This window comes from Bos mutus, chromosome 7, assembly GCF_027580195.1.
Source record: "Bos mutus isolate GX-2022 chromosome 7, NWIPB_WYAK_1.1, whole genome shotgun sequence".
In the NCBI taxonomy this organism is placed as follows: Eukaryota; Metazoa; Chordata; class Mammalia; order Artiodactyla; family Bovidae; genus Bos; species Bos mutus.
In genome coordinates this window covers 11545175-11568846 of record NC_091623.1, presented here as the reverse complement: position 1 = coordinate 11568846, position 23672 = coordinate 11545175, and the positions used below count along the sequence as shown (strand labels likewise).

Sequence of the window (23672 nt, the reverse complement as noted above, 5' to 3'; positions counted from 1 at the left end):
TGGGGGACCACTTCTGTGCCAGCTTCGAGCCCGCTCTGTCCCACAGATTGACTTGTGAGTTAGTCCTCACGCTTTACACGGTGAAATTTTGGACCACGTTTTATTTCTCTTGGTAGTCCAAGCTTCTGACGGTGCCCGGGAAGACCCTGTGCTTGGTGACTGGGAATGTCGACGAACGACTGAATGGACAGCCAGACTCCATGTTGCTGAGATCTCCGAGCCTTTCCGAAAAGCCGTGAGCAGCGTCCTGAGGTACATGTCCTGGGCCTGGGAGGGAGGAGGGGCACCCCCGAGCAGGATTTGAGGGCCAGTTTTCTCCATCTTCCTTCACAGCTGCATAAAAATCTCTTACTCCTAGGATGAACAAGTCATGCCTCAAGTTTTACTTTTAGAAACTCTGCTTGAAGCAAAGATTTAGAAATCATAAAAGCTAGCATTTACTGGGGACTTACCATGTGTTGGTGATATATGCAATCTCATTTAATCATCCAAGCAGCCCCGTGTTTATCAGCCCTGATTTACGGGTCAGGAAACAGAGGCTCCTAGATGCTGCCTTATGTGGCAATGACTGCTTAGACTCATGAACATCTGGTCTCCTCTTCCTGGATTCCTAGTCAGACCACATTGTCTAAGTGTCCTTTGCAGTAGGAAGGTCCACGGAACCCCTCATGGAATGTGAGTGGAGGGGATAAGTATACCTCCAAGTGTGGCCCATTAAAAATAAAGTAGTTACACATGTGCTCTTGGCGCTACTTCAAAGATTCTGAGGAGGAAGAAGAAGGTGGAGCCAAAGATAGAAGGAGCCTGGGGTGCCCACTGGGGCAGAGCCATTCCCACTGCTGGCCCACAGTGGACAACTACACAAGTAAGGATTCAACGTTTTCTGTGTTAGCTTATATTGGGTATCTCTCTCTCTCTTTAAACTTATTTGGCTGTGTCAGGTCTTAGTGGTGGCATGAGGAGGTTTTAGTGGTGGCATGTGGACTCTTAGCTGTGGCATGTGGGAACCCTGAGCAGGGATTGAACCCGAGCCCCCTGCATTTGGAGCACGGAACCTTAGCCACTGGACACTGGAAGTTCCTGGGTTTATCTCTTAAAGCAGCTAATGCTATTTACCCCAATTAATACATGTAATTTCCCAAAGGGCTTTCCTGGTGGCTATGATGTTGTTGAATGAAAAAAACTAGGATTGAATGAAAGTATCGTGTGTAGAGCACATAACACTGTTCTTGGCATGTAGCTATAAAGAATCTGCCTGCAATGCAGGAGACATGAGTTCCATCCCTGGGTCAGAAGATCCCCTGGAGAAGCGAATGGCTACCCTCTCTCGTATTCTTGCCTGAGAAATCCCATGAACAGAGAAGCCTGGTAGACTATCATCCAAGGGGTTGGAAAGAGTCAGACGTGACTTAGTGACAAAACAACATACATGAACCTTCCCAAGCCCTGTGTTTCATGAGTGGTCAAGTTAGGGTTTGTTCCCATCATGCTGACCTCAGAGTGTACAATCTTGTCCCCTGAAAGGCCTTTCTGGAATTGTCTTTCATTGTTCTAATACTGAGTTGGTTGAAAAATTTGTTCAGGCTTTTCCATGAGATGTTATGGAAAAAGTGTGGCCAACCCATACTTTTGGAAGAGGTGAAACATTTTATGCTGGTCATTCTAGGTCTGGCTCAAGGAAAGACAGAAGTTTTTTGTTTGTTTGTTTGTTTTTAACCCAAGACCATCTCCTTCTCCTGTGTTATGAGTGTGCATGTTGTGAGGGGCTGGGCTTGCCTGGGTATAACAGAACACTTATGGATAATTCAAAGATGGCTGGCATAGAAGAGAGTTTCACGTTCACGGGAAACTCTGGTGACATGTGACTGCCTGTGTGCTGTGCTGTGAGCCCACCCTTTTTGGTCTGCCTGCTGCCCCCGCCCTGCCATGAGGCTGGTGAGGCTGGGCAAGCTCCCACTGCCTTGTTGCCTGAGATCCCCTCCGTCTTGGTGGCCCTACTGGCTGCATCTTCCCTGGAGAGACAGGGCACAGCAGTTGGTCCCCATGTGGTTGGGATTCAGCCTGGCTTTATGACCAACTGGAGGCTGTTCTGTGGGTACAGATCCAAGGGGTCCTGACACCAGTCAGATTAAACAAGGCAGCTGGACCAAGCACACGGAAGGACCTGTGTCCTGCTTCCTGTTCTTCTAAAAGAAAATAGGGAAAGAAAGCTTTACATGTGCTTCTTTTTTTAAGGTATTTAAAAAATATTTATATTATTTGACTGCGCTGGATCTCGGTTATGGCATGTGGACTCCTGGGTCATGGCATGTGGGCTCTAGTTCCCTGATCAGGAAGTCAAACTAGCCCCCCTGCATTGGGAGTGCAGAGTTAGCTACTGGACCACCAGGGAAGTCCCTACACGTGCTTCTGAGAAGCAAATTCTCTGGTGTATTTTTGTTCTCCTGTTTGATTCACTCATCACAGCTTGCTCTGCTGATAAGAGGGCCATGGGATCTGATACACCATGGCCTCTCTAGCCTGGCCTCTCTTCCCATCTCCTTCCACCTGGGGAAGCCACCCCTGGTCAGGCTAGAGAATTGAAAGGCAGTGGTGGTTCAGAAACCTTGGAGGGCTCAGGGTGACATGCCACCCGGATGTGCTGGAGAGGTTTGGGAATCAGCCGCAGCTGGGCTTCAATCATTCCACCACCTCCCAGCTTGTGACAAGCAGCCTGTTTCTCCACTTGCGAAGTGAATGATACTAGGAGCTTGTCTTTGCAATCTGTCCACTCAATTTACTTTTGTTTCCTCCTTGATGGCCAGGAACCTTCCTTGTTATCTCACATAGATGATTGCATCAGCTCCCTTGCCTGGTCACACCGTATTCAGAGCACTTGTTGGTATCAGAGATTAAAGCAGACTCCCTGTTTGTAATACAACAACAACAAAAAAATTCCAGTCTTTAATCAGGGTGTTTTCTGAACCTTGAAAGCCTTTTCTGTTTTCTGGCCTGACTGTGTGACCACTGTCCCTTTGCACGTACTGTTCTCTGGGTCTGGGATGTGTTCACCTCTTTTCATCTGATTAACTCCTCCTCAACTTTCAAATCTCAGTAACTTCCTTTGCATTCTCAGTCTAGGCCACATCCCCAGCTAAGTGCTTTTATAACTTTGTAAATCTCTCCTTCTTGGTATTGACCCCTGTCATTTTACTTTATAGTGTAACTACTTGACTGTTGTCTGTTTGCATCCCTGACTGTAAGTTTCATGAGATTAGTGCCCCTATTCATGTCACCTCCTTTATCCCCAGAATTTAGCATAGGGCCCAGCATATAGTAAGCTCTCAGAATAATGCTGTTGAATGAAAAAAAAAAAAAGAATTGAATGAAAATATTGTGTGTAGAGCACTTAGCTCTCTTCTTGGCATGTAGTAAATATCAAAAAATGGGGCTTCCATGTTGGCTCAGAAAGTGAAGAATCTGCCTGCAATGTAGGAGGCCTGGGTTCAATCCCTGAGTCAGGAAGATCCCCTGGAGAAGAGAACAGCTACCCACTCCAATATTCTTGGCTGGAGAATTTCATGGACAGAGGAGCCTGGTGGGCTACTGTCTATGGGGTTGCAAACACTGTTCTTGGCATGCAACAAGCATTAATAAATATGAGCTCTTAATGATAGTATTACTATTCTGACTGTGGGACTGGTGGGGAAAAATTCATCCAAATCATAAGTGTTCTTCTGATGTATATGTAGGGCTGAGTCCCTTTGCTATTCACCTGAAATAACCAAAACATTGTTAATCAACTATATCCCAATACAAAATAAAATGTTTAGTTTGGGAAAAATAAAAAAAAGCTTTTATTAAAAAAAAATGGTCTTCTGACTTCGGTTGCCCCAAGTTTGCAAGTTTTGGGGTAAAGTGATCTAGTGTGGAGGAAAATATACACATATGCAGATACACACTGAGCCGTGACACACAGACACATGCAGGCCTCCCACGGGGACAACTGTGTGATTTCAGTTTCCCGGCAGCACCTTCTACAACTAGAAGGCGGCAGCAGGGAGAAGGCTGGCTGTCCCAGGAGTGCTGGAGGAACCTGTCCAGGCACCGGTGGGCCTGAGGGTCTTCACCGCCCACTGGTCCCAGGCCCACACTCTCCTTCTCATCTCCGCTCCATGCAGAGTGGGGCTGCAGATGTTGGGAGAGATCACTCTAGAGAAGCTTGGAGAACAGGGGATGCCTCTAACAAAGACTGCCCCCAAAGTTCAAAAGTCCATATCTGCCCGAGCATCTTGACAAGATCCCTCTTTCTTCCAGCTTCTCTAGTGGCTCAGATGGTAAAGAATCCGCCTGTAATGTAGGAGACCTGGGTTTGATCCCTGAGTTGGGAAGATCCCCTGGAGAAGGGAATGGCAACCCACTCCAGTATTCTTGCCTGAAGAATCCCATGGACAGAGGAGCCTGGTGGGCTATAGTCCGTGGGGTCTTAAGCATCGGACACAACAGCAACCAAGCACGCACACACACCCTTTTCTCCAGAACTTTTGACCTTGCCCTCACCACAAAGCATTTCCACAGAAGACCAGTGTCCACAGGAGTTTTAGAGACTTTATTATGTATAAACAATTTAAACACTTTGCCATAAATTATCTTTGCCTGTCCCTAGTCTTTGCTTAGCAGCAAATTAAAATTAATATAAAAACTCGATGAACAAGTCATACATGTATATTACAAAAAAGTTCCTGTACCAAAGTTCTTATTAGACATTTTTTTATGGTTTTTTTTTAAACTTTTTTTTTCTTGTTTTTTGTGGGTTTTTAAAATTTTTTATTTTCTCTCCTCGTGGTGACTGTCATGTGATTGTCTCAGTTTCTGGACCAAACAAACACACTAATAATTGTAAATCTCAAACAGTGATTGTGCCTCAAGGCTTAGGTATGTACAGGGTGATCTGAAGTGGTGCCCGTTTAGCAAAAGAGTGTCACGATGCCCACACCTCTACTGCAACTGATACCCACGAACTACGGAATCTAAACAGACTACACCCTGTAACTGCGTATTACTGTCCACAATGGAATCTTCAAAGACAAAAGAGTATGAAATTGATCTGTAGTGATTATAGCCACCCTTGGAATTAAATTTTACACTCTGCGCTCAAATAAATTAGCTCAGGCCAGACTAAATCAGGACCTGAGAGTTAAGTGCTGAACGGTATTATTTCGCTTCGATTTTTGATATTAATTTCCTTTTTTTTCTTGTGTTTTTCTATTTTTTTTCTTTAAAAAGTTATTTCCAGTGCTCACTCTTTCACTTTTACCCCCCCTCCCCAGTCGCTACACACAAATCACCCCCAAAGTCGTGGTTTAAATGCACCTGTATTTGTTTAAACGAAAACGTCTGTAGTTATCTATCCAACGAGCAGTCTGAATCGTGGTCCTTAGCTGGTCCTGGGATGCTGGCCCTCACGGATATCTGTGTGTCGCTCACGTGTGAATGAGTGAGGTAATAGAACATGAGGCCTTCTCGTCTTCACGTCTCTGTTTTGCGGTCGCTGTGTTTTTGTTTTGTGTGTGTGTGTGTGTGTGTTTTGTTTGTTTCCTGTGTGCATATGTATGTTCTTTTGTTTCTTTTGAACATTTTGCGTCTCTTTCCGTCTCTTGGCTGCGTAGACCCTGAACAAGTGGGTCATTATTTTAGGGGAACTTGGAACATGGTTGTGTGTTCGTCCATTTGTCTGTTTTGTGTTTTGTTTGTTTGTTTTTTTTCCTCAGGAATTTTGCCGCCGGGCTTTAGTCTACTCCAGGAGGTGGGACTTCTTGTGTGGACAGTAGCATTTGAACTCAAAAAATGTGAGCTTTCTTGCCACTTGGTCTCCTAAAGCAGCCCGGCCTTTAGTGCCCCAGTTAGGTCTTCATCTCCTTAGGAGAGGAGATAACAGTGACTCCCGCTGAGCCATCCAGGCGAGGAATGGCAGCAGACGATTTTGTTACCTCTTTCCCATCTCGTTCTGTCTTAAAAACTGGATGTTGCTGCTACTGTCCGCCAGCTCAGGGTACTGCTCGACGGGCAGCACGTAATAGCCCTCGTAGCCCTGCACGCGGCCCGTGCTCAGCAGCTGCTGCTTCTCGCCCTCCGTCCACAGGCGGCTGCCCTCGCGGCCGTCCCTGGCTTTCTGCTGCTCCTTGGCCCAGGCCGTGCCTAGCGCCCTCTGCCTGGCCTGGTCCAGGACGCGGGCCTTCTCTTCGTCCAGGGTGTCGGGGGTGAGGCCGTAGCGGATGCTGAGCAGCAGCGTGGAGTACTGGAACTCGATGTTGGTGAACCTTCGAGTCCTGCCGTTGACCAGCAGCGTGGGCTGCGACACGGTCACATTCACCCCGCTCTCCAGCACCTTGCGGCCGATGGTGGTGCCCAGGGTGACCAGGTCGGCATCGGCTGAGCCGATCTTCACGAAGTAGTGGGTGTCCTTGCCCTCGATGCTGTAGTGCATCTTGTCCAGGTAGTAGGCATTGTTCAGCACAGACGCCACTTTGCGGCTGTCCTCGCTGGCGATGCTGGACACGCCGGTGGTCACCCGCCCCTCCTTGATGGCGAACATGATGCCTTTGCCGATGATGGGCGTGGTGGTGGCGAACCAGTGGCCTGCTTTCTCGCGGATGCTGGCGTGGAGCTTCTTAGAAATGACCTGCCCTTCAAGAGCCAGGAAGGCCTGGTTGTGCCTCTCGGTTGTCTGCTGGACACCTGTAATGAGCTGTGGGCAGAAGAGACACAGAGAGCTGAGGGGGTGGGCTGGGCCCACCCTGTGCAGTTAGGGGCTGGGTCAGAAAGAGGAAGGCTGGGACACCCCTCCAAGAATACGTCTTGCGTCTGTCATGATCAGAACTAAGAGAGCCCTACCTTTTGGACTAGGACAGGCTGGCTTGTTTCCAGTGCTCTGATGGTATGGCCTCCCCACCTTGTAACTATAAATGGGGGTGCATAGGCATAACACCTGAATGGCATCTATACCCAGGCCTACCCACTTACTGTGTCTCTCCATCATTGCAGAAGAGAGAGTCAATTGGCCCGCTGATGGTTTAGCAGCTGCGTTATACATATATAGGGGCTTCCCTGGTGGCTCAGGTGGTAAAGAATCTGCCTGCAGTGCAGGAGACCTGGGTTCGATCCCTAGGTTGAGAAGGTCCCCTGGAGGAGGGAATGGCTACCCACTCCAGAAGGGGATGTTCATTAACTTCCTTGAGTTGGCACTGTGCTACTCCAAGTACGGCTAGGAGCCGAGGCATCACCAGGACCCTCCCTGTTAGCAAAGACTAGAATCTTGGGCCTCCCTCCTGACCCAGCGAGTCAGAAGCTGCATCTAAACAAGACCCTCTACCTGGTCTGCATGCATATGAATGTTTGAGAAGCACCAGGCTAAAGAGATTCCAGCTTTGTGGGCCAGAGGGAATATCCCTGGACTTTTTGAGCCATTTGCTTTGGATCCTAGCCCTGCTTCTGCAGGGGGACGAAATCCCCATTATCTCCTTGGCCTTGAGTTTTCTACTCAGAAATTACAACTCATCTCAATTGGTGGTTGGGGGACAGGCTGGGATAATGGAGGAGGCTGTGCTGGGGAGGTAACGGCACTTAGATAAATGAGCGAAATGATGGCTATTCATCCAGTGAGTGGTCCCCACGGGGCAGAACTGTGAGAATGCTGTTCTCAATTACCCGGCAGTTCCTCCTGGTCTCTCTCTAGTGACACAGTCTGGACAATTATTCAGAGCAGCTGAGACCTTTCAGAGGTTGATCGTGCCAAGCACGGGTTCTGCAGCAGGAGAGATCCAAACGCAGATGCCCACCCCTCCCATCCAATTGTGGCCGCGGTCTCAGCTGCACCCAAATTGAAACTGACCACCTCTCGGTCATCACCGAGAAACCCAAGCACAGATTATGTTCTGAAAACTCAATCTGTATATGTTTGGGCCATAAAACACTGAGATTTTATGTGAGGCATAAAAATGTTCTTTAATGGGACAGAAACTGCAAACTACCGTTTTATTATGTCCCATAAAAGCCAAAAGGGTTATGATCTTACAGGCAGTGCAGATGGTAGGTTGCTGCTAGATTTCTCAGTGCTGTTGTTAATCAAGGAGTGACTCAAGGGTATACACTGAACAGATAATGACACCACAATTAAGGTAATAATTGAGGTTGGGAAGAAATATGTGCTGCGCCAGACAAGTGACAGCACTGATGTCCACTGTCTCATGAAGCCACCCGGTTTCATGCCCCTTTTATACCCAGCTCCAATGTTTTCTGGTGCTACTGACATGTCCTTGGCCCCGACATGGTTCTGTTTGCCAGAGGGAATGGTGACAGTCTTTTGGATTCTTGGCAGGGACCTCCGCTTACCTGTCCGCTCTCACTTGCTTGACTCTCTGACAATTCATAGGGTGGAGGCACGAAATACATTTTGGCTCTTGGGAAGCCAGGAATTATGTTGCTGAGCTGAAATCCAAACATCACAAGCCAGCTTTTCACATCTATGGTGGAAACAGAAATAAAGACTTCTGAAATCATGATGGGTAGAAAGCCAGAGGGGATCTTGGAGAGAGAATGAAATAAAGTGGGATGTTGAGTATGGAGTCCAGCAGGAGAGGGAGGCAACAGCCTGTGAGAGTCTTCTGGTCGGGACCTAGAGCTGCTTTACCTGGGCTCTAGGAAACAGATGTCCTTCCAGACTTGGTCAGTTGACCCCAACCTCCCACTCCACACGGTGATTTAGGACAGTGCTGGAGTAAGCTAGATCTCCCTTCCGATGCCCTTGTTGTGTGACCTTTGGCAAGTTCCTGGCCCTCTCTCAGATTCAGGTTCATCAGATATAAACTACTAATGTCATTGGGTTGTTGTGAAGGTTGAGGGAGAAAATTCACGTGGAGGGCTTATCATGGTGCCTGGCATGTGGCTTGTTCAGTCACAGTGAAATCCTTCATTTGGCAAGTACTTCAGTATTGATGGGCCAGTCAATGTGCTTAGAAGCTAGAGATACAATGATCGGAAACATGTAGATGTGATGATTACACTGTGCAGGACCTCCAGGCAGGGGCTGCTGCACCAAGCCTCGCTCATTATGAAAGGGGGGGTCCCTGAGTGCATGCAATGCAGACAGTCACCTGGCTCCTGAGACCCTTTCCTCAGGTGTCTACTCTTCAAACGGAGGTCAAGAGAGTGCTCTTGTGTGCTCAGAATACAATTGCCCTTTCCTGCTAAGGCCTAGGGTTGGGTCGGCTCCATTGTCATGCTCCATCTCTATTCCTGAACTCCTTCCTTGTGATTTCATTATACAAGCAGTCAAGCCTTCCAGTATCCTGGCCTCTTAGTTTTTTGGTGATCCTCCACTTACTAACTCTCCTGCTCATCCTTTGGAGCTTGTGATCATGAGTAATTCTACCTCAATTTCATAGACATCACCCTCTGAACACCGCCTGGACTCTCTCTAGTTTACTCTTTTTTGTAACCTCACCCCTCCATACTCCCAGAACGTCTCCCTTCCCTAGGACCTTCAAGCCAACCTAAACTACTTTTCCCATCCCCCAGCTTCTTTGTCTGTCCTCTCTTCTTACCTAGCGTGCATTCCATGGTCAGTCATTAGAATCATCCCCTTGTGTATATTCTCAGATGCGTTGCCACTTTCTCACTTCATCACACTTGCTTGGTGAAATCATGGCAGGCTCCTGTTTGTCCCTGTTGCAGCTGAATGCGGCAGCAGAAATGAACGAAGCCACCCTGACTGGTATTAAATTCCTGACCATGAACCCCAGCTGTGCCTTCCTGATGCCTGGTAATCTGACCATATCCCCTTTTTCCATTCAGTCCTTCTTCCATTCTCCCGGGTGATTGGCTACTTCTCATCTCTCCTAAAACATCCCACACCTTCCTCACTCTAGCAGCTGACCTTTCATTCCTATCTGAGAAAACTGATGTGGTCAGGGGGAATTTCCATCAAACGCTCATCATATTTACCAGCTTACCAGCATTAGTACCCACATTCTCACTTTCCTTCTGTTACTCCACATGAGCTGCTGGAAAAAACCCTCCGCTGGTGTAACAGGTCACCCCATCAACATACAAACATGCCACTAAATACGCACCTTTAAAATTCCTCTCTTGTCCGTCCTTCTCCCTTTAGCCACCATACGTGTCTCACCCCCTTTATAAGAACTTCTCAAACTCAAAATAATTCTCTAGACACAGGAACTCCCATTTCTCCCCTTTGAATCAGGCTTTGCTCCCAAAGATGCATTAAAACAACACTTGTCAAGGCCATACATGACCTCCATGTTGCTGAGTCCAGTGCTGACTGTGGGCTTCATCTTACTTTGACCTATGAGAAGTCTCTGACAAGTTGAACGCTCCTGCATCTCTCTCTGTTTTAGCCTTGTGGACAACACACTGTCTTGTTGTCCCTCTCCCACCTTTGTGGCCACCTCTTGTCCCTCTTTGGTTCCTCCTCATCTCTCTGCTCTGAATGCTGGGATGTCCTAGACGCAGTCTGTGAACTTCTTCTCCACTCTATCTGTTCTTCCCAGACATGGTGATCTGACCCAGTCTCAGGGCCCTCAATACCATTTTTTCTCCTTCCAAGTTTGAGATAATATTGACATACAGAACCATATAATTTTATACAGCATGATTTAACTTACATCATGAAATGATTAGTACATTTAGTGAATACCTATTGTCTCACAGAGATACAAAATAAGAGAAAAACATTTTTTTTCTCTTATGATGGAAACTCCAGGATGGAAAACATACATCAGTTTTAGGTATATTTATCATGTCATACATTCTATCCCTAGCCCAATCTATGTTCTAAGCCAGATCACCCTAAATATACTCAGAGTCAGCAAAAATGCACCTTATCATTTTCACATGGTGCCTTAATGGAGAGGAGAATGCCTAATAGAAACACTTGTCCATTATTTGATTTGATGATACACAAAAGGATTCATATAAGGAATGTTTGTTTTTAAATAATTTATTTATTTTGGGCTGCACTGGGCCTTCTGCTTGGGCTTTTCTCTAGCTGTGGCGAGTGGGACCTACTCTCTAGCTGCAGTGGTCGGGCTTCTCACTGCAGTGGCTTCTCTTGTTGCAGAGCACAGGCTTTAGGGCACACAGCTCCCAGGCTCTGCAGCACAGGCTCAGTAGTTGTGGCGCATGGGCTTTAGTTGCTTCACAGCATGTGGGATCTTCCTGGATCAGGGTTTGAACCCATGTCCCCTGCACTGGCAGACAGATTCTTTACCACTGAGCCACCAGGGAAGGCCCAGGACATGTTTTATTTGCACCTCAGTACCACTTGCGTGCTGATGCCAACTCCAAAATTTATGTCTCCATCTAGGACTTCTTCCTCAATGCCCAGCTTCTGTCCAAACCTCAGTTCCTTGTCTTCCTCTCCACATCTGTCACAGTAGCCTTCTTCATCCCTGATTATGGTAACTCCATCCTTTCAGCTACCATCCTGGACCTCTTTCTTTTTCTCACTCTCTATGTCTAATCCATCCATAAATCCTTTACTTTTGTTTTTAATTGAGGTAAATCTCATGTAACATAAAACTCATCATTTTAAAGTGCACAATTCAGTGGCTTCCAGTTACACTCACAATGTTGTACAATCATCGTTTCTGGAATTCATGAATTCCAAAACATGTTCATCATCCCCTCAAAACTGCATCACTATCAGTAGTCACTCTGCATTCTTCTTTCCCCTCAGTCCCTGACAACCGCCACTGCTTTCTAGTCTCCATGGATTTGCCTTTTCTGGATATTTCATATAAATGAAATCAAAGAACGTGTGGCCTTTCATGTCTGGCTTCTTTAGCACATCATTTTCAAGGTTCATCCGTGTTGTAGCATGTATCAGTATATTATTATTATTTATGGATGAATATTCTGTTTGGATATATTCCACTTTGTTTATATCCATCAGTTAATGGATATTTGGGTAGTTTACACTTTTTTTTTTTTTTTTTTACCTATTATGGATAATGCTGTTATGACTATCCATGTACTAATTTATTTATTTTTTTCATTTACTGCCAAGGTTTTTATTATTATTAGGATAACATTTAAACAAATGAAGTATAGTGATTTACAATGGTGCATTAGTTTCAGGTATAGCAAAGTGATTCAGTTGTGTACATACATATATATTCTTTTTTTACTTTAGTTTTTATTTTATATTGGAATATAGTTGATTTACAGTGTTGTTTCAGGTGTACAGCTAACTGATTCAGCTATCCATATGCACATATTCATTCTTTTTCAGATTATTTTCCTATATAGGTTATTACAGCATATTGAGTAGAGTTCCCTGTGCTATACAGTAGGTCCCTGTTGATTACCTATTTTATATATTAAAGTGAAGTTGATCAGTCGTGTCCAACTCTTGGCGACCCCATGGACTGTAGCCCACCAGGCTCCTCTGTTCATGGAATTTTCCACGCAAGAATACTGGAGTGGGTTGCCATTTCCTTCTCCAGGGGATCTTCCTGACCCAGGGATTGAACTCCGGTCTCCCCCATTGCAGGCAGATAATTTACCATCTGAGCCACCAGGGAAGCCCATTTTATATATAGTAGTTGCTATTTAGTTGCTAAGTTGTGTCCGACTTTGCAACCCCATGAACTGCAGCACTCCATGCTTCCCTGTCCTTCACCATCTCTTGTAGTTTGTTCAAACTCGGGTCCATTGAGTTGATGATGCCATCTAACCATCTCATCCTCTGTTGTCCCCTTCTCCTCCTGCCTTCAATCTTTCCCAGCATCAGGGTCTTTTCCAGTGAGTTGGCTCTTAACATCATGTGGCCAAAGTATTGGAGCTTCAGCTTTAGTGTCAGTCCTTCCAGTGAATATTTAGGGTCAATGCCCTTTAGGACTGACTTCCTTGATTTCCTTGCTGTCCAAGGGACTCTCAAGAGCCTTTTCTACTACCACAGTTTGAAAGCATTAAATTCTTCAGCACTCAGCCTTCTTTATGGTCCAACTCTCATATCTGTACATGACTACTGGGAAAACCATAGCTTTGACTAGATGGACCTTTGCCATTTGTCAGCAAAGTGATGTCTCTGCTTTTTAATACACGGTCTAGGTTTGTCATAGCTTTTCTTCCAAGGAGAAAATGTCTTTTAATTTTATGGCTGCAGTCACCATCTGCACTGATTTTGGAGCCCAAGAAAATTAAAATGAAATCTGTCACTGTTTCCACATTTTCCCCCATCTATTTCCCATGAAGTGATGGGACCAGATGCCATGATCTTCATTTTTTGAATGTTTAGTTTTAAGCCAGCTTTTTCACTTTCCTCTTACACCTTCATCAGGAGGCTCTTTGGTTCCTCTTCACTTTCTGCCACTAAAATGGTATCACCTGCATATCTAAGGTTGTTGATATTTCTCCTGGCAATCTTGATTCCAGCTTCATCAAGCCCAGCATTTCGCATGATGTCCTCTGCATATAAGTTAAATAAGCGGGGTGACAATATACTCCTTTGCCAACTTTGAACCAGTCCATCATTTCATGTCTAGTTCTAAATGTTGCTTCTTGTCCTGCAAACAGGTTTCTCAGGAAACAGGTAAGTTGATCTGGTACTCCCAACTGTCTAAGAATTTTCCACAGTTTGTTGTGATACACACAGTCAAAGGCTTTAGCATAGTCAATGATGCAGAAGTAGATGTTTTTCTGGAATTCCTTAGCTTTTTCTACAATCCAACAAATGTCGGCAATTTGTTCTCTGGTTCCTCTGCCTTTTCTAAACCAGCTTGTACATCTGGAAGTTCTCAGTTCATGTACTGCTGAAGCCTAACTTGAATAATTTTGAGCATAATTTTGTTAGCATGTGAAATGAGTGCAATTGTATGGTAGTTTGAACATTCTTTGCCATTGCCTTTCTTTGGGATTGGAATGAAAACTGACCTTTTCCAGCCCTGTGGCCGCTGCAGTTTCCCAATTTGCTGGCATATTGAGTGCAGCACTTTAACAGCATCATCTTTTAGGATTTGAAATAGCTCAGCTGGAATTCCATCACCTCCACTAGCTTTGTTCATAGTAATGCTTCCTAAGGCCCACTTGACTTCACACTCCAGGATGTCTGGTTCTAGGTGAGTGACGACAGCATCATCATTATCCAGGTCATTAAGACCTTTTTTTGCACAGTTCTTCTGTGAATTCTTGCCACTTATAAATCTCTTCTGCTTCTATTAGGTCCTTGCTGCTTCTGTCCTTTATTGTGCCCAACTTTGCATGTTCCTTTGGTATCTTTAATTTTCTTGAAGAGATCTCTAGTCTTTCCCATTCTATTGTTTTCCTTCTTTGCATCATTCACTTAAGAAGGCTTTCTTATTTCTCCTTGCTGTTCTCTGAAACTCTGCATTCAGTTGGTTATATCTTTCCCTTTCTCCTTAGACTTTAACTTCTCCTCTTTTCTCAGCTATTTGTAAGGCCTCCTCGGACAACCACTTTGCCTTGTTGCATTTCTTTTTCTTGGGGATGGTTTTGGTTACCACCTGTAGAGAGTTACAAACCTCCATCCATAGTTCTTCAGGCACTCTGTCTACCAGATCTAGTCCCTTGAATCTATTTGTCACCCCTACTGTATAATTGTAAGGGATTTGATTTAGGTCATACCTGAAAGTCCTAGTGGTTTTCCCTACTTTCTTCAATTTAAGTCTGAATTTTGCAACAAGGAGCTGATGAGCTCAGCCATAGTCATCAACAGGTCTTGTTCTTGCTGACTAGATAGAGCTTTTTCACCTTCAGCTGCAAAAAATATAATCAATCTGGTTTCAGTATTGACCATCTGGTGATGTCCATGTGTAGAGTCATCTCTTTTGTTGTTGGAAGAGGGTGTTTGCTATGACCAGTGCATTCTCTTGGCAAATCTGTTAGCCTTTGCCCTGCTTCATTCTGTACTCCAAGGCCAAACTTGCCTGTTACTCCAGGTGTCTCCTGATTTGCTGCTTTTGCATTCCAGTCCCCTGTGATGAAAAGGACATTTTTTGGTGTTAATTCTAGGAGGTCTTGTAGGTCTTCATTGAACTGTTCAAGTTCAGCTTCTTTGGCATTAGTGATTGGGGCATGGACTTGGATTTTTGTGGTGTTGAATGGTTTGCCTTGGAAATAAACCCAAGTACTGCATTTCAGACTCTTGTTGACTATGAGGGCTACTCCACTTCTTCTTCGGGATTCTTGCCCACAGTAGTAGATATAATGGTCATCTGAATTAAGTTTGCCCATTCTCGTCCACTTTAATTCACTGATTCCTAAAATGTTGATGTTCACTCTTGCCGTCTCCTGTTTGACCACATCCGATTTACCCTGACTCATGGACCTAACATTCCAGGTTCCTATGAAATACTGTTCTTTACAGCATTGGATTTTACTTTCACCACCAGTTGTTGTTCAGTTGAGACCCCATGGACTGCAGTATGCCAGGCTTACTCAAACTCATGTCCTTGAGTCGGTGTTGCCGTCTAACCATCTCGTCCTCTGTCCACAACTGGGTGTTGTTTCTCCTGTGGCCCAGCCTCTTCATTCTTTTGGAACTATTTCTCTGTTCTTCCCCAGTAGCATATTGGACACCTACCGACCTGGGGAGGGGCTTATCTTTCAGTGCCATATCTTTTTGCCTTTTCATACTCTGAATGGGGCTCTCAAGGCAAGAATACTGAAGTGGTTTGCCATTCCCTTCTCCAGTGGATCACATTTTGTCAGGCCATTAGTAGCACGGACATGCCCTCTAGCCTCTCCACATAGCTGGAAGACATGCCTGGTGCTCTGGCTGTCCCACTGCTGGCCCTCGTTCAGTGTGTAAACCTTCATGGGCCATTGGGTGTTGGTCAATGTGAAGCGGGGGGCTAAGGCAAAGGCCCTGCTGCAAGAGGGCCTGAGAGAAGCTGGAGCTGATGTTGGAGGACGCCCAGGAACAGAGGGCTCCTCCAGTTTTCCATTGCCTCTGGCTGCCCTGGGGCCAATCCACCAAGCTTCTAATTTATCCCTCCTTACCATGTTTTCCCCCAGCAACCACAAGTCTGCTTTCAAAGTCTTAGTCTGTTTCTGTGTTGCAAATGAGTTCATTTGTATCATTCTTTTTTTAGATTCTACATATAAGTGGTATCAAATGATATTTGTCTTTCTGTGTCTAACTTGACTCAGTATAACAATCTCTAGGGTCCATCCACATTGCTGCAAATGGCATTATTTTGTTCTTTTTATGGCTGAGTAATATTCCATTGTATATATGTCCCATATCTTTATCCATTCCTCTGTTGATGGACATTTAGGTTGCTTCCATGTCCTGGCTATTGTAAATAGTGCTGCAGTGAACACTAGGGTGCATGTATCTTTTCTAATTATGGTTTTCTCCAGATATGTGCCCAGGAGTGGGATTGCTGGATCACACGGTAGCTCTATTTTTCTTAAGAATTTCCATACTGTTCTCTGTAGTGGTGGTACCAATTTACATTCCCACCAACAGTGCAGGAGGGTTCCCTTTTCTGTACACTTTTTTCAGCACTTATTGTTTGTAGACTTTTGATGATGACTATTCTGACTGGTGTGAGGTGATACCTCATTGTAGTTTTGATTTGCATTTCTCTGATAATTACTGATGTTGAGCATCTTTTCATGTGCTTTATGGTCACATGTATGCCTTCTTTGGAGAAATGTCTGTTTAGATCTTCTGCCCATTTTTTGATTGGGTTGTTTGTTTTTGGCATGATCTGTTTGTACATTTTGGAGATTAAACATTGTTGGTTGTTTCACTTGCAAATAACTTCTCCCATTCTGTAGGTTGTCTTTTCATTTTGTATACAGTTTCCTTTGCCATGCAAAAGCTTTTAAGTTTAATTTGGACCCATTTGTTTATTTGCGTAGTGACTATCTCTTATAATAGTTTTTAAGGTCTATTTTGTCTGATATGAATATTGCTACTCCAGCTTTCTTTTGATTTCCAGTTGCATAGAATATTCTTTACCATTCTCTCCCTTTCAGTCTGTATGTGTTCATGTCCCTAGATCTGAAGTGGGTCTCTACTAGACAGCATATATATGGGTCTTGTTTTTCCATTCAGCCAGTCTATGTCTTTTGTTGGAGCAATGTAATCAATTTACGTTTAAAGTAATTATTGATATGTATGTTCTTATTGGAGAAGGAAATGGCAACCTACTCCAGGATTCTCCTGGAGAATCCCATGTGCAGAGGAAGCTGGTAGGCTATAGTTGATGGAGTGGCAAAGAGTCGGATACAACTGAGTGACTTAGCATGCAAGCACCCACATGTCTTTATTGCTGTTTGGTTAATTGCTTTGGGTTTGTTTTTACAGCTCTTTTTTCCCCCTTCCTCTTTTCTTGTGGTTTGATGACTATCTTTAATGATGTGTTGGATTGCTTGTGTGTTTGTATCTGTTGTAGATTTTTGGTTTGAGGTTCCCATGAGGTTTTGATATAGCATCTATGTGTATGAGATTGTTTTAACTTGCTGATCTCTTAATTTCCCATGCACTTCTAATATCCTACATTTGTACTCTTCCCTCTTCTCACAATTGCTGGTTTTGATAACATATTTGTGTGTGATTTCCTACCCTTATGTTTGCCTTTACCATGAGCTTTTTGATTTGTAATTTCCTTGTTTCTAGTTGTGGCCTTTTCTTTTCTGCTTAGAGAAGCTCCTTTAGCATTTGTTGCAAAGCTAACTTGGTGGTGCTGAATTCTCTTAGCTATTGCTTGTCTGTAAAGCTTTTGATTTCTCCACTGAATCGTAATGAGAGCCTTTCTGGGTAGAGTACTCTTGCTTGTAGGTTCTTCCCTTTCACCACTTTTTTTTTTTTCCTTTCACTACTTTAAATGTATCATGCCACTCTCTTCTGGTCTGCAGAGTTTCTGGGGAAAACCAGCTGACAGCCTTATGGGGATTCCCTTAAATATTATTTGTTGCTTGTCATAATTTTTGGTTGTCTTTTATTTTTGTCACTTTGACTAATATGTGTCTCAGCATGTTCTTCCTTGAGTTTGTCTTATATGGGACAACTGTGAACTTTGTGGACTTGAATGAGTATGTCCCTTCTTATGACAGGAGAGTTTGGTGCCTAATCTCTTCAAATATTTTCTCAGGCCCTTCTCTCTCTCTCATCTCCTTCTAGGACTCCTATAATGGGAATGTTGATGTTTTTAATGTCCCAGAGGTCTCTGAGACTGTTTTCATTTCTTTTTATTTTTCTTTTTTTCTATTCCACAGCAGTGATTTCTACCACTCTCTTCCAGCTGACATATTTGTTCTTCTGTCTCACTTATTCTTCTATTGATTTATTCTAGACTATTTTTATTTCAGTTATTGTATTGTTAACCTCTGTTCTTTAAATATTTTAGGTCTTTTAAAAATGTTTCTTGTATCTTCTCAGTCTGTGCCTCCATTCATTTTCCAGGATCTTGGATCATCTTTACTATCATTATTCTGAATTCTTTTTCAGGTAGATTGCCTACCACCAGTTCACTTAATTGTACTTGTGGCTTTTTATCTTGTTCCTTCATCTGAAACATATTTCTTTGCCATCTCATTCTGTCTTTCTGTGTTTGTGGTCTCATTTCTGCAGACTGTAGGGTTGTAGATCTTCTTGCTTCTTCTGTCTGTCTCCTCGTGGATGAGGCTGGTCTAAGAGGCTTGTGCAGGCTTCCTAGTGGGAGGGACTAGTTCCTGCCCACTGGTGAGTGGAGCTAGGTCTTGTCCCTCTGGTATGCAGAGCCATTTCAAGAGAGATATTTTCAGGTGGCTTGTGATCTCAGTACAACTTTAGGCAGCCTGCCTGCTGATGAGGTTGTGTTCTCTCTCTGCTGATTGTTTGGCCTGGGGTGTCCGGGGACTACAGTCTGCAGGCTCTTGGGTGGGGCCAGGTGTTGGTGCCAAAATCATGACCTCTGGGAGAGCTCACACCAATCACTGTTCCCTGGCACTTCTACCACCAGTGTCCTTGCCCCCACAAGTGAGCCACAGCCAATCGCCACATCCCCAGGAGACCCTCCTTACACTAGCCTTGCCAAGACCCACAGGTAGGTCTGGCCCAGACTGCTGTGTGGTCACTGCTTTTGCTGGGTGCCAGTACATGTGAAATCTTGTGTGCATCCTCCAAAAGTAGAGTCTCTGTTTCCTTCATTCCTCTGGAGCTCCTACACGCAAGCTCTGCTGGCCTTCAATGCCAAATGCTCTGGAACTCCTCCTCCTGTTGGCAGACTCAGCCTGGAGAGCCCAACGTGGGGCTCAGAACTCACTCCTATGGGAGAACCTCTGTGATATAATTATTTTCCAGTTTATGGGTTACCCATCCAGTGGGGACAGGATTTGATTATGTCACGAAAGTGCCCCTCCTACCATCTGGTTGTGACTTCTTTGGATGTTAAAATATCTTTTTTGGTAGGTTCCAGTCTTTTTTGTCAATGGCTGTTCAGCAGTTAGTTGTGATTTTGTGAGAAGAGGTCCTACTCAAGTCCTACTCTGCCATCTTGTCCAGAATTGAGGGCTCTACATATGTTCTTTTCCAGATACTTTTCCATTAAAGGTTATTACAAGATATTGAACATACTTCCCTGTGCTATACAGGTCCTTGTTGTTTATTTTATATAAAGTATTGTGTCTGTGTTAATCTCAAGCATCAAATATATTTCCCCCTCCCCCTTTCCCTTTTAGTAATCATCATACTTTGTTTTCTGTGTCTGTGAGTTTCTCTGTATTTTAAAAAATAACTTAGTTTGTACTATTTTTTAGATTCCACACATAAATTATATCATATATTTGTCTTTGACTTTTTCACTTAGTATGATAATCTCTAGGTTTATTCATATTGTTGCAAATGGCATTATTTTATTTTTTTATGGTCAAGTAATATTCCATTGTATATATGTACCATATCTTTTTTATCCATTCATTTGTTGATGGGCATTTGGATTGTTTCCATGTCTTGGCTGTTATGAACAGTGCTGCTATGAACATAGAGGGGACATGTATCTTTTTGAATTATAATTTTATCTTTTCTGGTTATATGCCTGGGAGTGGGATTGCAGAATCATGTGATAGCTCTATTTTTAGTTTTTTTTTTTTTTAAAGGAGCCTCCATACTGTTCTCCATACTGGCTGCACCAATCTACATTTCCACCAACAGTGTAGGAGGGTTCCCTTTTCTCTACACCTTCTCCAGCATTTGTTATTTGTAAACTTTAAAAAAAATTTAAGGGACTTCCCTGGTTGTCCAGTGGCTAAGATGCTGAGCTCCCAATGCAGGGGCCCAGGTTCAATTCCTGGTCAGGGAACTAGATCCCACATGCCACAGTGAAGATCAAAGATCCTGTGTGCCATAACCCAGGGAAGCCAAATAAATAAATAAATAAATAATTTAAATATTTATTTGGCTGAGTCAGGTTTTAGTTGCAGCACTTGGGATCTTTAGTTTCAGTATGTGGGATCTAGTTTCCTCACCAGGGAGTGATCCTGGGCCCTTTGCATTGGGAGCGCAGAGACTTAGCTGCTGGGCCACCAGGGAAGTCCCATTTGTAGACTTTTTGATGATGGTAAAAATTGACATTTGAAAATGTATTTTTAGTTCTCTTGTGTATACACCTAGGTGTGGAATTGCTGAGTCCTATGGTTAAATCTTTTAGTTTTACTTTTAAAACAGACCAGAATCTGTGTCTTCTCACCACTTCTACCATCTCAACCCTTGCCTCACCTTCTAACTGGCCTCCCTGCTTTCACCTCTGCTCCACACACCCTGTCAACACAGCAGCCAGAATAAGCCCTTGTTGTTGTTGTTGAGTCACTTCAGATGTGTCTGACTCTGTGCGACCCCACAGACGGCCGCCCAACAGGCTCCCCCATCCCTGGGATTCTCCAGGCAAGAACACTGGAGTGGGTTGCCATTTCCTTCTCCAGTGCATGAAAGTGAAAAGTGAAAGTGAAGTCGCTCAGTCGTGTCCGACCCTCAGCAACCCCATGGACCGCAGCTTTCCAGGCTCCTCCATCCATGGGATTTTCCAGGCAAGAGTACTGGAGTGGGGTGCCAATAAGCCCTTAGCATTCCTCTACTCATTACACTCCAGGGATTCCCTCGTTTCTCTCAATGAAGAAGTGAAAGTTCTGCTAATGGTCTGTAGGCACCCTTAACATATGATCTCTCTTCTCCTGCTCTCTCTGCTTCAGCCTCTCTGCTATTTCTTAAACATGCTAGGTGCACACTCGTCTTGGGGCCTTTATACTGGCAACCCCTCTACCTGGAATGTGCTGTCTCACTCTTCCCTTTTTCAAGTCTTGCTCAGATACTGCCTCCAATAAGGCTGACCTCAACCACCACATTTAACCCCTGCCCAATCCCACCTAACAATCCCTAGTCCCCTTCCTTTTGCATCCCCCACTGCCAAAACTGTAACCACACTTTAACATGTGTCTCATATGGTTATTTATTGCATTCATTCTTTATTGTCTGTCTCCCTCACTGAGAATGTAAGCTCCACCAGGACAGGGAGTTAAATGTCTATTTCATTCACTGATGTCTCCCCAGGGCTGGCACAAAATAGGTGCTCAGTAAGGATTCATGGCGTGGATGAATGACGAAACACTGAACATATGTGGCAAAAGCCACCCTGACTACTGTGTGTGACAGAGGAACTACCTGTACCTGCCTGAGAAGATGCATCTGAAGGGGTTGAATAAGGTCTACCCACCTCCTGCCCGGGGGCTGGTATGAGGGGCTTAATGCAACTTTGCTACTAAACACCCAGGCCTAGAAGACCCTTTAATGAGGGAGATTCTGGGATCCGTGGTGTATCCATCAGCCTTAGGTACAGACTAGGTATTGAATGACTTGGTAACTATACTTATTAATGATAGTCCATTTAAGACTGATTAACATCAATAATCATACATGTATACAGGCTAAGTTGCTTCAGTCATGTCCGACTCTGTGTGATTTAATGTAGCCTACCAGGATCCTCTGTCCATGGAATTCTCCTGGCAAGAATATTGGAGTGGGTTGTCATGCCCTCCTCCAGGGGATCTTCCCAACCCAGGGATTGAATGGGAGTCTCTTATGTCTCCTGCACTGGCAGGTGGGTTCTTTACCACTAGCGCCACCTGGGAAGCCCATTTAAGAGTCATTATCATCAATAATCATAAGAGAGATGCACATAAAAACCACAGTGAAACAGTACCTCATACCTCTCAGAATCACTGTCATCAAAAAGACAAGAAACAATAAGTGTTGGTGAGGATGTGGAGAAAAGGGAGTCCTTAAGCCCTGTTGATGGGAATGTTAATTGGTGTAGCCACCACAGAAAACAGTATGGAGGGTCCTCAAAAATTAAAAATACAACTGCTATATGATCTGGCAAATCTACTGCTGGGTATTTATCCAAAGAAAACACTAATTTGAAAAGACATATGCACCCCTATGTTCATTGCAGCGTTATATATAATAGCTAAGACATGGAACCTAAATGTCCATGGACAGATGAACGGATGAAGACAATGTGATGAATGAAGACATCTATAGTGGAATATTACCCAGCTATAAAAAAGAATGAAATCTTGCCATATGTGACAACACATATGAGGCTAATCTTATTGAAAGAAGTTAGCGAAAGACAAATACCATATGTTTCTACTTAAGTGTGGACTTTAAAAAACAAAACAAATGAACAAATATATTAAAAAATAAGAGTCACAGATACAGAGAACAAACAGGTGGTTGACAGAGTGGAGATGAGTGGGGGAATGAGCTAAATAGATGAAGGGGATTAAGAGCTACAACTACCAGTTATAAATAGGTCACAGGGATGTAATGTACAACTCAGGGAATATGGTCGATAGCACTGTAATAACTTTGGTGCGTAATCTATAAAAATACTGAATCACTATGTTGTATACTTGAAGCTCATATAATATTGTAAGTCAACCATACATCAATAAAGAAGTCATTTAAGAATACAGGTTTGAAATTGCTTTAAAAATTGTCAGCATCCTAGCAGAGAGAAGCCTGGCTTTAGCCCAGCAACAATCATATGCCCACAGAGCATCTGTGTGCAAAGTACTACTAGATGATGAATGCTGTGCAGTGTGGATTTCTAAACTGGGTATTCCTGGTCACCCATCATGGTCACCTGTCAAGATTGTTCTGCCATATCTAGGTATTATCTTACTGGTATTTGCTATCTAATTAAAAAATTGTTTTGCCTTGTCTACTTAAGGAAATCCATTTAAAAAAAGAAGAGACTTTATGTCACTACCATAAGTAGGAAGGCAGACTCGCTGCAAACAGAAAATAACTGTAAAATTAAAACAAAGCAATGCAATTAAATTGGAGCATGATTTTGTTACCTGCTACCGGGGGAGTCTTAGACCTGCTCTCTCCGTTAAAAAGGGAGATAAGAAGTGTTAATGAGGTGTTAAATACAACCAGCATCAACTGGAGGCTTTCTCCTCTGCCGATTTGGGAGAATAAAAAGAGCCTGGAAAGAAACTAACTTTCCCCATTTGTGTTGCCATGTTATTTAATACCTCATCTATACAACGTATAAAATCATCACATTTTTCACCAGGGATATGAAGGGAATCCCACGAAAGGCAAGAGAAGAGGTCTTTGCCCTTAGCAGACTCTCCACATCCTGACCTCTTCCCTG

At 44.0% G+C, this 23672-nt stretch overlaps 1 protein-coding gene across 1 annotated transcript in view; it reads right to left on the bottom strand.

Moving 5' to 3' along the window:
- Positions 1-4573: 4573 nt before the first annotated feature.
- The window catches only part of TENM2 (teneurin transmembrane protein 2), a 488845-nt gene continuing 469746 nt past the window's right edge, over positions 4574-23672 (bottom strand). Inside the window, 2 exon segments of the mRNA XM_070373048.1 lie at positions 4574-6727; positions 8371-8501. Of these exon segments, the coding sequence (XP_070229149.1) occupies positions 5966-6727; positions 8371-8501 (893 nt within the window). The 3' untranslated portion in view covers positions 4574-5965.